The sequence below is a fragment of the Microchirus variegatus genome, assembly GCF_963457635.1.
Source record: "Microchirus variegatus genome assembly, chromosome: 23".
Classification (NCBI taxonomy): Eukaryota; Metazoa; Chordata; class Actinopteri; order Pleuronectiformes; family Soleidae; genus Microchirus; species Microchirus variegatus.
This window is the reverse complement of record NC_139824.1, coordinates 4891207-4907440: the sequence shown is the minus strand read 5'-3', so window position 1 is coordinate 4907440 and position 16234 is coordinate 4891207. Positions and strand designations below refer to the sequence as shown.

The 16234-nt window shown below is 40.6% G+C and overlaps 1 protein-coding gene across 1 annotated transcript; it reads left to right on the top strand.

The window, feature by feature from the left end:
• Nucleotides 1–12114: 12114 nt before the first annotated feature.
• adra2c (adrenoceptor alpha 2C) lies at nucleotides 12115–13461 on the top strand (the record flags this gene model as incomplete). The annotated part of the gene is made up of 1 exon (XM_083909608.1): nucleotides 12115–13461. One exon carries the CDS (start codon nucleotides 12115–12117, stop codon nucleotides 13459–13461), a length of 1347 nt encoding a protein of 448 aa, XP_083765734.1.
• Nucleotides 13462–16234: the final 2773 nt, after the last annotated feature.

Sequence of the window (16234 nt, the reverse complement as noted above, 5' to 3'; positions counted from 1 at the left end):
CCCTTTTATTATAGTGTCAAAAATGAAATGATCATGTTTTTGATGCACAAAGGAATGTCGGCCTGCTTGTCCACGGATATGAGCCAGGCGGCAAAAATAAACGTCCAAGAAAAGGAAAAGCATAGCAGACAGAGAGAGAGAGAAAGAAAGAAAGAGAGAAAGGATCTTGCCAACACATTGTGGCATGCTGTGGCTTTTTTAAATATATCTGAATCTTGTCTTGAAACAGTGTCCACTGGCTGTTCTAATTACCTAGACTCGTACATTAGTATGTGCTATGGTGTGCAACGGGTGTGAGATTCAGATTCAAATAGGCTTGTGGTCCTTCTAGAAATCAAGAGAACTTCCTTTGCGTTAAAATGCTCTGCCTCTTAACACCAACTCAGTTTCAGTCAAAACAATGTAGTTTGACTAAATCTCCTCAGTCCACTCATCACACTGAGCACAGTGTAACTGAATCAGACAAGCCTAACAGAAGAGATACATATATGCACTAACACAACAAAGTCCAAACAAGTGACATCCTTGCAAATAATAATAATAAAAACAATCCATTTGGACAATCCATGGTCAATATGTACAATGTAAATTTGAAGTCAAACAAATGCATGTGCACGGTAAGCACGATCAGACATGAGGCTGAGATGAAAACACTGTCACCACAGAAGTATTCAAATCAGCAAGCACTGTCACTTCCTGGCCATGGCACAGACTTAAAAAGGATCAGAAGAACACAGTCAGTGGATACAGAGGGATACATTTTCCAAACTTAAAGAAGATTCAGATGCTTTGATTTCAACTTGAATAAAGCGTGTTGCCTGTGAGACAGGAATAAAGGCAAGGTTAGCACACAACAGTGCACACACAGTGTAGAAGACACACTAATATGTATTACACACCAAAACACAAAATACCTGCAGCATGAAAGATGTCTTGGCTGCATATATTACAGTCAACAAAAGTAGTAGACGGACACAATCATGCAATACAGAGTATGCCAGGACAGTGTGACAGTAAGTCAGAATAATTTTTGCCAGTACAAAACAAACAAACATATTTAGGGAGAGGGCGAGCTACCATGGCCTCTCCACTTCCACTCTGTATATACCTCAGACTTCCTGCTCCTTCATTTGTTTTCTTAGGTTTGTCTATACAGGCTCCAGTAGAAACATGGCGTCTCGCTGCTAACAGTGGCTATGCAACAGCGGCCCGCGACCATGTTATTTTACATGACTTTTTGAAACACTACGAAAATGAAACAAAAACTATTATACAGCGAGTAGACAATGCAGGAGCACATAATATGTATAATAAAGTGGATTTTGGGTCATATAAACCCATAAATACTACGCAGTGATCCTTTAAAGGTGAAGGCACTAAAAACACAGCTCGAGAAATAACTTGACTCAGAGTTGCCTTCTTGGCCAATTCCTGAGTGAAGTAGGTTTGCCAGATAGATTACTGAAAGGTGAAAGAGGACTGGATTCAGACAAACTAAAGCACTTAGCACTTAAGTCTGGAGCCTTTATTTGAACAGGGGAACAGCTGACTTTGACTTTAACTTAAAGATTATCCTGAAGGATTTGATTTGTAGTGGGCATCAAGACACATAGACACATTGAAATAAGGCAGCACAGGTGAAAGTTGAAAACGTTTTCAACACTTCCTCTGTTCAACAAAAAACTGATTTCCACTTGGCCTAGTCTCTCACCCAACTGCCCATTAGTGCCAGGAATAATATCAGGGGGATGCACATTTTCTTCCACCTTGCAATGCTGACATTAATTTAACAAATCCCTAACACCAGCAGAAAGTGCTGAGAGTAATACTGGTCAGTGAGTTGTGTAACAGAGCGCTGAAAAAAAAAGGACAGTAGGAGGTAGTGTATTTTAAGTGCCCCTGCTGTGGAAATCAAAGTGCCATCTGTTTCCATTTCCCATAAACAAAGTGAGAATATGCCCATGTCTCTGTGGTTGAATCATTAGTACAGAAGGCCAAAAGTTACAATATGATTATATTAAATTTTAAGAGAGACTTGTTGCAACTCCCAATTTGAACGTCAGCATGTGTAAAACTGGACAAAGAACTTCAATTTAGATGAATTTCGTGACTACAGCTCGACTATATTTTCTTTACAAATTCAACACAAGAACGTTCTTTGAATTTATGCTTTGATTTCACACCTCTGACTATATCTTCTTTTCCATGGCAACAATGGCTCATGGTCATGCAATACTTACAAAAATAAAATGTCAGACATTCTTGTTTCAATAAATCGACCCAAGATTTATTTCACCTCTCAGGACATTACATTTAAATTGAGAAAGTCACCCTACTTTATCACACACTGTATTTTTTTGCAACTCTTTTGATACAACATATTATAATGCATACATAATATGTATGCAATTATTATATATTATAATAATATTATCATACGTGATACAAACTGTTTTTTTTTTTTACATAATTACACAAACACTGCCTAAATTGCAACAAACCCAGTGTCTCTCTTTGAATCAGTTAATCATTTGTAACTGATTGTGAACTTTTGACCAATAAATGAATCCATTGTTCTATGTTCTGAGGCCTGTATGCAGACAAAAAGCCTGATTTGAGTTTAAACAAATCCTGCATCCCCCTCATTTTGTAACATTCCTTGTTTTATGACTGGAGGTGACTTTCTGGGGGGCAGGATCCTTTAAGTCTCATTGGCCGTGAGATAATGGCTGTATAAATGTTACGATTCACACACTGGTCTGGCTTTGCCCATGTCAAGTTTGTGTAGTTTAGACTTCCATCAACTCTTATGTTGCACGTGAACCAGTGTTTCATTCACAGAACACGCTGGGCTTGAAGCACACTGTGTCTGTTTTCATTCATGAACGAGAGCTCCCTCATAGGCGCCATCTTGCGTTGAGCGTGTGTGTCTACAGCTATGCTGTCACATGTTGGGTCTAAGATCTGCAGCCTGATGTGAATGTGTTTTTGGCAACATCTTAGGTGGAGGCGTGTGCTTACAGTCACTGCTACTGCGCATGCCTCCGCCACTTTGGTTCCAGAAGTGGGAGTGGCTTCGCTTGGCCACCAACCACGTCACTCCCTTCCCTTATCTTTCTTATCTCCTCCACACTGGTGTTTATCTTGTATATAGCTTGTGTGATTTTATCTTTAGCAAGTAAGATTTATTCACTCAAATTACTAAAATTCAATTCATTGTGCATTGATGTTCATTGACTTAGATCATCAAATTAACATCTTTCCCCTGATTTCAGGGTGGTGCCCCGATCTAAAATTAATTAACATTTAATGAATTTTTGAAAATATTGAATAATAATATAATATAATAATAATAATAATTTTATTTTATATTATCAATTAAATGATTACCACTATTGTTGATCCCCAACAGTGGTTTCATTCAATCATTAAAACGCTAGGATTACAGAGATACTAAAATGATACAATGTGTCCTGAGTCGACATGATTGATTATACTGAACCAATATTGTTCTTGTCACTTGCAACATTATAGCTCCACCCTGTCACTGTTAAACTATTAGGTAACTTCTGACCAATTGATCTCACATAATCACAAAGTAAAAGCCCATTTTAATGAAGGAAATAATTTGAGCCAAGCAGAACAAAGAAAAGAAATACAAGTGTTAAGAATTTAACGCACTTGAAAACCAACTCCCTGGGTACAATGGCATCCTGTGAGAACATGATTAATAGTAAATTATAAGAAGCAGATTAAAATTCCCACATCATAAAACCCTTCAATACTACATCTAATTAACTTGCAAAATACAGTTTGTACTACTACGTGAGATCAGTTGGATGGATCAAGGCATTTTAGATGCATTTGTCTGTCTCCAGCAGGATTTATGTCTGCTCAAACATTTCTGTCTTTCTCCTTCACCTTACCCTTACCTTACTGGGCTGTTATAGGTTTCACCTTTATTCACTGAGCTCTTTGGTATCTGAGGCATCAGAACTGAGATTACAGGGGAAGCTGGACATCTTCAAGAAATTGTGGTTACTGACAGATGAGAAATGTCTGTCACCCTGTGGGGTATAGAAGGAAGAGGTACGGAAATATAAGAGGCTTAGGTGTTCCCCACATTCCAGTGGGGTTCTATGTTTGATTGAAAGTATTCCCTTATTGATTGAAATAAGGGCTCCCATGGGGTTGTTTACCTGCCCAGCTGATAGGTTTGGCACCAGTGTGCTCTGTTCTGGTTAAAAGATGGTTCCTGAAATGGATTTATAGATGAATGTCTTGAAGTGGATTAATTTTATGTTCACAGTAGGCAGTTTTTCACAGCCTACAGTTGAGAAGGACTGACTCATGGTACATGAGTCAGACATTTCCAGATTTATTAGACTCGCATGAAGGTGTTGATCTCCATCGCCAAACCAAAATAAATGACGACATCTTATAGAGCAATCCATCACTTTCTACTCACTCGTCTCAGTCTTGCATCTAATGCCCAAATCAATTTGACTGTCCTCCCTCAGCCAATCCGTGACCTCTCTCACAGTGACACTTCACAGATGGCCATTTTTCACTGACTGCAAGTCAATCTGGTGTGCAGATCATGACGCAACACCTAGCTGACGTGTCGTTTTTTTGTCCGAGGAGCATGCTTTTAACACCTTCCTGCTGTGACTACTGCTTAAATTGCCAGCAGAACTTGCCACACTTTGGCCCAGCTGTCACTCAGATGGACAGTAATGGATGCATGAGGCTAGCTACTGCACAGCTACTCATCTGGAGTAAGATGTTGCTTATAATTGGACAGTCAACCTTTCACAACAGTTGTCTCTCAGACATAACAGTTTGTTGCTCTATGTCTGCTAAATTAATTTTATCTCAGGTGGGGACAAGGACTTCCCCACTTGATAGCTCTGGGAGCAACTTAACTGATGGTACATTAGAATCTAATGATCTTCAAACAGGGTCAATCAGAGTAGGCTATTCAATACTGTACATATGTTTCTGAACGTTTCTGAGCGGCAGTCCTGGCGCCAGCTCAGTACAGAACACCACATATTAAATGCTGGAAAGTCTGTTTGCGCAGAAGCAAAACTTTGCTGCATACAGTGCAGATTATAAACTCCTCATGACATTCACTTCACACAACTCATTCACACACTAAGATCTACTCGGATCCCCTGCGCTTCATGGAGACTGTACTCCTCCTCATAAAGATCACTATTTGATGTGGGAATAAAGCTAGAGAAATGATCCAGGCTGCCTTGGATACGGAGAGCCCGCTTGGAGATGGAGGAGTACAGCACAGGAGCAGCGAATGGCGAAAAAAAAAGGCCTGTCTGTCTGAACCAGATGAGGGGCACGCTCTATAATTTAAATGCCTTGACTTTAGTCAGGTAATTACACACAGTTCCATGAAACAGTCATACACAGGTGAGGCATAGTATAAGAAAACTTGTGGACCACTTGTCGAGCTGCGAATGTCCATTCTTATTGAAAAAATAGCTGGTAGCTTGCAAATCTGTGAGCTTTTTTCCTTGCGGTGGGAAGACGCAAGGAAAAAAGATAAATTCATCATCAACATCCCCCCTCTGTTTTTTTGACACACTGCACCCTGCATATGATGATGAAATTACTAGTGTCCTTCTTCAGTGTCACTTCTGTTAAAGCCACATGATTTATGTTTACAGCCACATTAGTTTATTAAAGCTCAAGAGCCAAACTTCTCTTTGGAAAAGGGTGACTGGCACAGATGACGAAGGTATTGCAGAGAAGAACCCCTTGTCTTGAACTGATGCATCAATCTGAATTGGTGTGGTCTTTTTTCCTCTGTCCAAACACTTGTGAATGATGAGACCCTTACGTTGCAGAGAATATCATTGTATAATAATACTGTATGTCATACTTTAATGTTTTAATCAAATTACAACAACTCTTGATAATTACTACAGTGTGCACTGGGCCACAATTTATTGGTAGCTTGTTAACAATGAATCAACATTGTTTGTGTATTTATTCAATAAATAAAATGTATAGTATGTAACATTGCTGCATTAAAATAATTAGAAACTGCTCAGACTACTACATTAGTAAAACTGTTTCCAAGACTCTTTAAATGCATAGAAATGCGTATTTTGAATTAAAAGGACCACTTTGTTTATTTTGGTCAACCATTAATGATGTCATTTGATTTACAGAGCTGCAACTAAGTTCCTTAGGGTTTGCCTTTGAAAAGAGTAATACATAATACATAATATTTTAAATGTTATTAATCCTGCTCTGGACTCAGTGAAATGCCAGGACACTATAGTATGAAGATTTGAATCTAATGGTCATGCAAATATGTTAGAATAAATGCCTTGTTGTAAAATGTATGAAACAGGTAACAGAAATGGTTCAGTGCTTATACTTTGAAATCAGTGCAATGTTGTTTCTCATGACACATGCAAGTGAATAAGGAATACAAAGTAAACTTGTGAAAAAGAGCGAGAGGAAGTGAGCCAAAGCTTATGATCCCCCGCTGCTCGCCGACGTCATAAAACTAGGTCTTTTGTTATTGTTTTGATAGACCCCTGGTAGCAGATATTACATATTGTTCATGTAAGTCATTTTCAGTTTATTCATGAAATGAAAGCATTAACTTTCAGAGCAAGCCTTTCCTACACCTATTGTATGAGGCGCCCAAGGCAGGATGTATGATACCAGGAAATTCTTTAATATCATCAGTTAAAGGAAACACATCTGCAGTGCTTTCATAGCCAGTCTGTGCATATAAAATGTTTGGACCGCTCCAATATCCAAATGCCAAATACTGAGAGATAACGCCTGAATACTCCTTACAGCCTCAGCCTACATCTGTTTCACTCGACTTTTAACATCAATTAACTTTGTTAAATAATGTTACGCTGAATATCAGCCGCATTTCTAAAATAGCACTGCAGGTTGACAATAAAGTTATTCTCAAAAAGCAAAATGATTTACATTCAGCAGCCTTGTGAAGATTGATTCAAAATGTGATTGAGAGAAAACTGTTGTGAAATGAGTAATATATACTATATATGAGTACTACTATAGATGTGACTAATGCTTGTACTTTCTTGTTAAAAAAATACCCTGTTAACCAGACAAGCCAAGAAATGTCATTAAATGGCAAGTTTAAATGGGGGTCGTACCTATGTTCCCCGGGTCCTATGTTCCCCGTTTTTCCAAAAAAGGTCCTATGTTCCCCACTTTGTATGTGACAGGGGAACATAGGACCCTTTTTTGAAAAAGGGTAGGGTTAGGGTTAGGGTTGGAGAAAGGGTCCTATGTTCCCCGGTCACATACAAAGCGGGGAACATAGGACCCGGGGAAATTAGGACCCGGGGAACATAGGTACGGTTCCGTTTAAATGCATCTAACTCTAAACCAGGCTGGCTGATTCCATACACATGCAGACAGACATGCACACAAAAGGCAAAAATACAAAAACAACTAACGATCACATCTACAACATTTTCACATGGTTCAATTAGCATGCTACTGTTTTGCGGCTAACTTGGCGAACCCGTTTCCAAAGGTAAGCTAGCAAGGCTACGATTAGTATTAGCGTAGCTAGCTTTTTTGTGACTGTCAGCTGTGCTGGAATCTCTATACAAGGCATATTTGATTTGTGGTCTGCACACACTTCCTACGAGCACTGCAATAGTTTCTATGGATGAATGGATCTGATGCATTTATTTCAGTGGGGGAAACATACAGTCGTGAAAGTAGGAGGCATCAACAGTAAATCAACAATAAATTTAGAAAGTTAACCATTCCATTCATCCATTGTCACCACTTTCCATACAAGGTAATCTGTCACACAAAGAGAAAGCACCAGATAAGAAGTTGGCCCCATTCTGTTGCGAGCGAAGAGAAACTCCCTTGAGCTGGACGCTACATCACTGAACTCTTTGTTCTCAGCTTTGTATAGTTGCCTGCCCAGGTAACACTGCCATTTATCACTGTCAATAGCTGGGACTGTCTCCCCATATGTACAAGGACTATATGGAAACAAGTGCACATTACGGGGCGTAGAAAATTACATTTTGCTGTAGTTTGTTATTGCTAGCAGTTTTGATTTCTTCAGGGAATTTGCCTTTATTTGCAGGAGGCTGCCTTAATTAACTAAGTGCTCTTATGTACAACTGTTAAAGGTAGTTGATAAAAGTTCATAGGTGGGAGGTATTGGATTCTGTGGCTTCTGTTGAAGTTATTACAAGGCGATGATTAGGTGAAAGGACAGGGGTCGTCATTGTAATTGCTTTTCAATGGGCAACCAAAGGCTAATGTTATTTTGCCATAACACATCAGGTGTTATTACATTTTTTGATTCTCTCTTAACTGGATCTTATTAGGCTTATATTGCTTCTCCCTCCCCCTTTAATAGAAAAAGCTCTGGTCACCTCCTCTATTTTCGGATCCACAAATGTTGCAGTGTGGCTATTCAATAAATGTGCAGAGAACTGCAAACCAGCATCCACTCTGTTACAATGACCAGACAGGGAGAGGACTCGTTGAGGACTAGTTTGTAAAAAGTGAAAAGGCCTTCATATATATAAAAATCAACCTTTTCAGCCAATACTAGGTGCTGGAAGAGTGAACTTATCCCCTCAGAGCTGAGGATAATGTTGAAAAGAAGAAAAGAGCTGGCTGTGTAATAGTGGAGATCGCTCACTGGTAGCCCAATTATATGGACAGATCTGTAGCCCCGGGACAAGACTTAATGACCATAATAAGGCTTGTCTGTCTGTTCAAAATCTACTTAGAGTGAGTGCATCCATGCTGACCTACAGCATCACTCTAGTCTTATAGTTCAATTGAGACAAGCAGCATAAGAGGCAGCAGGTGTTTTGAGGTTTGTTGTGGGAACAGTTTAAAGAGAGTCGAGCCTCTCACTGTGTTTCCCATGAATGCAGATGGACCACATCCCTCCTGAGTCCTCATTCTGCCTATTGTCCTGATGAGGATTAATTTGGACTTGAGCATTTCTTGCGGCTGTGGCTGCTCTTTAATTCAGTATGGCTGAGCACTCTGTGATTAATGGTAGGTACTTAGCTAGGAGACACAGTCAATAAACACACTGGTCCAGGAACTTAATACCAGCAAATGGAGAAAGAGGTTTTCTCCAGGTGGCAGCACCACCAAGATCAGACAGGACTAACAGGCAATAAGGAAGACAGCAATGGTACAACAAAAAAACTTTTCACACTTTTCGCTTCATTAAATTGAATTTGCTGACTTGGGTTTCTGGGATTTAATTTGAACAACCTTGGCAGTGCACCGCTGCATTCTCCTTCAAAACCCCTAGCATAAAAAAACACAGTGAGAGAATGGCACATGCAGAGAGACGAGTATAAGGTTTGATGGAATCAGAAAAACAAAGAGCCAGTTGGCTGTGGCTCTGATTTGTGTGGATGCACATGTCTGAGTGGAAAATGAAAACAATAACCATTGAGAAGGTTAACTTGAAGTATTTGCTAAACTCACAGGAACAAAATATTTAGATTTTTTTTTTTTTTACATTTCCAAAGGAGAAACTATTCTGAACAGGGGACCAAAGGTACGTTTTTTACACAAGGTTTGATTTTTTAAATTACATTTGCTGACTTCACTTTTCTGGATTTAATTTGAACAACCTTGGCTGTGCACAGCTGCTTTTCTCCCTTCAAAAAGCCGAAGAGGAAAACAATACAGGGAGGGAAAAGGCACATATAGAGAGCAGAGTGTGTGGTTTGGTGGGAAAAGAAAAAGAAAGAGCCAGTTAGCTCTTATATTTTGTGTGGCAAGTGTGGAAGTATGACCTCATCAATCACACTTTATTCTGTTAAGGGTCATGTGCTGGAGCCAATACAAGACAGCATAAAGTGAGGGGTTTGGTCAACTCTCGATAGGTTGCTTGTCCATCACTGGGCCAATATTCAGAGATACCATTCACCATTTACATCTATGGCCAATTTAGAATCTCCAGTTTCCTTAATCCCCGTCAGCATGTCTTTATTCTGCCTCTGTTTGGTTGTCGTCTGTAACATTATGTGTATGATGTCTCAAACAGGCTCTGCCAAGCAATACTATCAAACCTGACTGAGGGAGCATTTGTGTCTACACAGCGATAACGCAGGATTGGGCGGGGAAAAAAAAGTGTGTGTGTTTTCAGTCATACTCAAGCCTCTTTGTAGTTGTCTTGGAAGTAAAAGTAAAGGACCATCACTTCATGCGCACAGTGCTAGAATATTGTCAGACATGATCCAAACACAGCTTTACGGAGAAAATAGAGTCGTGCAAAGTTAATAGTTTTCATTGACAATTGTATGAACTTGACTGACAATGGTTTTGTCTTTACATTTGTCAATATTCAAATTTTATACACTGAACCCCGCCTATCGCCCTATGTCAGCTAAGACCCTCATGTGGAGGATAAAGTGGGAGAAAATGGATGAATGGATGGATAAAATGAGACACACTGCAGTTTTAAATTAAACATATCCACAACAACAGAAACAAAATGTTTTCTTTAATGCAAAAGGGAAATATTCCTAAATTGCTGAAATGAATATGTATGTACCACTGATTTTCCATTTTCCTCTGACACATCTTCCTAAAAAGCTCTGGCAAATCTGATTAGCTACATTTCCTGAAATGTTTTAATAGAAAAAAAAAAAAAGGATTTTTACGTGACCAAATTCTGAATATTCTTATGTTCTGAATGGCAGCGGTATAAAGCAGTGTGTAAGTTGTGGTGTCATAGTAGATTAATCTCTCGATAAAACCCATAGGAGATGAAACCATGCTTTAATATTAATGCTGATGGATCACACAAGCCCTGAAGCCTAATCTGTACAGCTTGCTTCCCATGCAGTGATGATTTAGTGCCTGTGATATCTCCAAAAGAGAAAAGAGCGGCTCACCTCCATCACAACAAGACAACTGCACCCTTTAATCCTGTAATCTTCTTATCAGCACAATAAGCACAACACAAACACACAAGCCAATGATGGCACGAGAGAGCAGGGAAACACATACACAAGTTTCCAGCACAAGGTCACGTGTTAACTCTGCGCGTTAATCCCTCGGGGCAGAAGTTAATCAAAACGTACTGGAAAATCTATTCACCTGATGTTTGCGCAGATATGATATTGCTTATAGATAATCACGCTGCTCGTGTGTGTGTTTTCTTCGCTTGTTCATACTGTTGCAACACTGACCTCCAGCGTGTGTGCGCGCACTGAAGGACAGAGCTGCGCGATGCGTGCGCTCCGCTGCTGCTGTTGCCAGTCTGAGCGTGTTTGACAGCAATGTGACCTCCGTCAAGCAGCTCCCGCTCACCCTGTCTATTAAAAATGGACCGCAGCGCACTCTGCCTGCTGAAACAGACCTGCAAAAGTCTCACGAGCGACGATGCGCTCATCATCTGTCAGTTTGAGCCCGTCAGTCAGTTACAGCTCCATAACGCAGAATAATCAAGCGCACTCCTCCCTCCACCAGCAGCAGCAGCAGCAGCTTAGACTTACATAATTGATTATTCACGAATAAAGTTCCTCTCATCAAGATATTTGGTTTATTTCACCAAACATATCGCGGCTCCTTCACTAACACCTTCCATCTCATTTTTTTTTTTTTTTTTTTTCTGATGGGAAAAAAAAGGAAAAAAAAGACACGTGGTTGTTACAAACCTCTCTCAGGACACAACGGGGAGGCGGAGGTGGAGAGATGCGGGCGCAGTCGGGATGGGAGAGGAGGAGATGAGGAGTGTCCGCTCTCTAACCGTGGAAATAGTGCTGCTGCTGCTGTGCATCCTGCACATTTTTTGAACCAGGACTTAAAAAAAAAAGCGGACTTTGCATATTGCCACCACATTTCTGTTTTTCTCCCAGGCACTCCTTCTCATTTTTCCCCCCAAGGAAAGACTTGCATGCAGGATGTGAAGTATAGCAGGTGAGGAAAGAAGAAAAACATCATTTGATGTTGATTTTTGTCATTGAAGTCCCAAAGGGATATCTCTGCATTTTGTTTTTAGTGTTTTTTTAATTTTATTATTATTGTTATTTTTTTTTTTCAAAGTCACACTTCAAAGAAGAAGAAAAAAAAACACTCAAAATGGATTTCTTGAACAGCTCCATCCTGGAAGATGGGCTAGAGGCAGAAAATATCTCCTCTAATGCCACTTCCCAGAGCCAGTACTCACAGCTTGCCATCTGGGGTCTGGCTGGACTTATCAGCTTTCTGATTTTGTTTACAATAGTCGGGAATGTCTTGGTTGTCATTGCTGTTTTAACGAGCAGAGCTCTGAAACCACCCCAGAACCTTTTTCTTGTCTCTCTGGCCAGTGCGGACATACTGGTGGCCACACTTGTCATGCCATTTTCTCTGGCAAATGAACTCATGGGCTATTGGTTTTTTGGCAAAGTCTGGTGTGACATCTACCTGGCTCTGGACGTTTTATTCTGCACCTCTTCTATTGTTCACCTGTGTGCCATCAGTTTGGACAGATACTGGTCGGTGACACAGGCTGTAGAGTATAACTTGAAGAGAACACCGAAAAGAGTTAAAGGGATGATCGTGGTGGTGTGGTTGATCTCAGCTGTCATCTCATTCCCACCACTTATATCAATGGACAGGACCAACAACGAGGCCAGTCCCCAGTGTATTCTTAATGATGAGACCTGGTACATCCTTTACTCCAGCATCGGCTCTTTCTTCGCACCCTGTGTCATCATGATCCTGGTATATATCCGGATCTACCAAGTAGCAAAGACCAGGACCAGAACGATGTCAGAGAAGAAGAGGGATGTGGACTCACCTCTGGAGAATGGGATGGACCGAGCTGAACCGGGTGGGTCACTAAAGTCCAACAGGGGTGGCAGCAGGAAAGACCTGGAAAATGAGAATGGGCACTGCCAGGAACAGTCAGCTCAATCGCCTCGACCGAACGCAATCCAACAAGCGCTGGCAGACCACGATGATGACTTTGACGATAGCAGCTCCTCAGATGAGAAACCTAAAAAGAATTCTACTTCCTCCAGACAACATCACGGCGACAGGAAAGACAGGAAGTCTAGTCGGAAGAGCAGCTTTGCCTCCAAACACTCCAGCAGGAAGTCACGTGCCAGTGCTAAGTCCATAGAGCTCTTCTCCTCTCGCCGCAAACGCCGGAGCACCGTCAACCGCAAGAAAGTCTCAGCTGCCAGGGAGAAACGCTTCACTTTCGTCCTCGCCGTCGTCATGGGCGTATTTGTTGTGTGCTGGTTCCCCTTCTTTTTCTCTTACAGCCTGTATGGCATCTGCCGGGAGCCGTGCCAGATCCCAGAGACTCTGTTCAAGTTCTTTTTCTGGATTGGCTACTGTAACAGCTCCTTAAACCCAGTCATCTACACCATTTTTAACCAGGACTTCCGTAGAGCCTTCCAGAAGATCCTCTGTAAGTCATGGAAACGATCTTTCTGAGGGGGGGGGGGCATCCTGCATGGCTGGATTTTTAATAGACATTTTCCCTGCAGTCTTGTTGTGAGCTGTGTAACAAAGAGCATTTCCACACCTTTGCCTTCAGGGATTACACGGAAAATGAAGGGATTCTTAAGAGAACACAGTAAGGTAGAATAATGGTGTTGAAGTGTTGAAGCACTAAGGATTTTCTCAGAGAAGGCTTTCATTAAATGCCATTCTCAGGCTGCATTTGGACTCCGATGGTGGTTTTGGTTCATTCCCCCTCCTCAGTGGCTTCTTCTCCCTTCATTTAATATGATAAACTGACAGTTAAGTGTGCTGCATGCACACCACAATGGTTGCACTGGAGGCGGAAGGTTTACAGAGACACTTGATTTATAATGTGACCTCATTCAATGACTATAATGCGAAGGCCTTGACAATCTCCACACGACGGTTGTTTGTGATGTGAGATGGTGGGATGACTCGTCTCTTTCTCTCTCTGTCTCAGTTTTTCTGTTCCTTTCTATAACGTCACACTCCCAATATGTGGACCAATGGGACGAAGGGGCTCCTTGCTTACTGTTTAGTAGCAAAACTGTTTCACTAAAAATCAAACTCATCTTCGAATACTACACAGATATATTTCAGCGTCATTGTTGCGTGTGGCTCCCGGTCATCTAAACTGGGAAGTGTAAGGGCAACTCTTCATCATATTGTGGGTTTTTTATTTATTTTTTTGAGGACTTGTTACTGTATGGATGAATGTATGGATAGTGGCGCCTCAATTTGGTCTGCAAGGCAAGTGTTTGCATCCTCCTCCCTCCTCTGAGACGAGATGGAATACAGAAGTACTGCTGAGACAGCTGGTCACCCACTGAGGCTTAAAGTGTGTGTGTGCGTGCGTGTGTGTGTGCTAAGTAAGTAAGTATATCTATGTGAGGACCAAAAAAATGTAGAAACTATAGGGAGCAAGGCCATTCTGGGGAGAGTGAGAATGTTTGGCTGGTCCTCTGAACTTTTAAGGGCTTTTCAAAGCATATGTCTGAGGGTTCTCACCAAGTATGCTGTACAAGAGTGTGTGTAAAAAAAAATTACAAGTTCAATAATGTGTAGTGATAACATGAAACAAGAGTTTGCCACATCTTATCCCAAATGCCAGTTAGGGATCGTCAGTGTGTATGTGTGTATGCCTATTTTCTCAAAAGGGCTTGACTCTCCCTCGTCGAGTGTCGTTGCATTCTCCTCAGTTATTTTCTCTGCTACATTTCTCTCCCTTGGCTACTGTTAAAACCAAACACGTTACAACTGTTTTATTGTCTGCTGCTCTCTCACACACACACACACACGCACACAAACACAAACACACACCAACTGTGATATTATTCAGTAGGACATCAAAATTACTTACACAGTCAATATTTTCATCTTTACATTTATAGCCGAATGGGCTAAAGCTTTTTTCTTGTGTAAATAACTGAGAACAGTCCAGTATTACTGTGTGGCAGCTCTTGACCACACATATGTCTATAAAGTAAACATGTATTGTTTGTATAATGAACAATGCCCTGAAGAATTTTCATGTTACTCCAAACTATGTCCTTTTCTAAAAGAACAAGTGTTTACTTCTCTGCTATGAGCACATTGGAAAAGATCAAATAAAGACATTATTGCTGTGCAACTGTTTTTATTTATACGTCAACATGTTTGGGTGAATTTTCCAGCACCACCAATAAAGAATTAGGATTCGGTATAAGCATTTAGGATATATTTGTGATCTGTAATCACTCAGACATTAAATGTTGCCTGGAATTAGTGTGGTAAATGTATAGATCAGGAAAGAACACAACACTAAAGCCTGTAAAAAAAAAACAAGCCAAGTAGGGATTAAGCTGCACATGAGACAATTACATCAGAAAATCCCAAAGCTACTTGTATTGTTTGAGACAATTCTGCACTTGGTGGGGGGGCGTGTGACACGATCATGGACTGCATGAGGATTTTCTAAAAAACCTTAATGGATAACAAAAAAGACATAAAACATCCACTTCAGCTGAAATGCCAAAGCACAACAATTTTCAGTGTCCACATGCAAGCAAATAAGTCAATATGAAGTCTATACTGCAGGAGAGAGGCAGGTACACTCTTAGAAATAAGGGTTCCAAAAGGGTTCTTCTACAAGGGCTGAGGTTCAGCCTGGAACCATTTGCTTCTGAAAAACTCTTTCCCAAAGAAAGGGTTTTTCAAGGGTTCTTGGTAACACTAATGGTTCCAGTAAGAACCATTTGAATCCAGAGAACCCTTTAAAACCCCTTTCCTGAATAAAGGATTTAAAAGGGTTATTGATGGAACAAGCTGAAGAACCTTATATGGTTCTACTTAGAGTTTCCTTTTCTTGACTGAACGATTATTTGACTATATACAGTATGTGCTGTGTTCAATTACATGCAGCTATAAATCCTTTCAGATTAAGCAGCTTGATACTCAACAGAAAGTCTTTATTATGACAAAAATAGGCATCTGATGTTTGCTGCTACGAATTGTGTTCCATTTGTATGCCTTTTAATCACATCACTGGAAATGTGGCTGTAAACACTTAGAAGACATCTTCTATTGTCTTCCCAGACAATGGTTTGCTTTAAATGAACACTGGTATCTTCTGTTCAAAGACGAGAATGGCTCTCACACTGTGTGGTGACCTTGAAACTTAGTATAGGTGTAAACAACTTCTTTTCTCGTCGTGCTTCATTTAATTTACCCTCCAAGAGATAGAGTTGTCGTGTGTCATGACCTG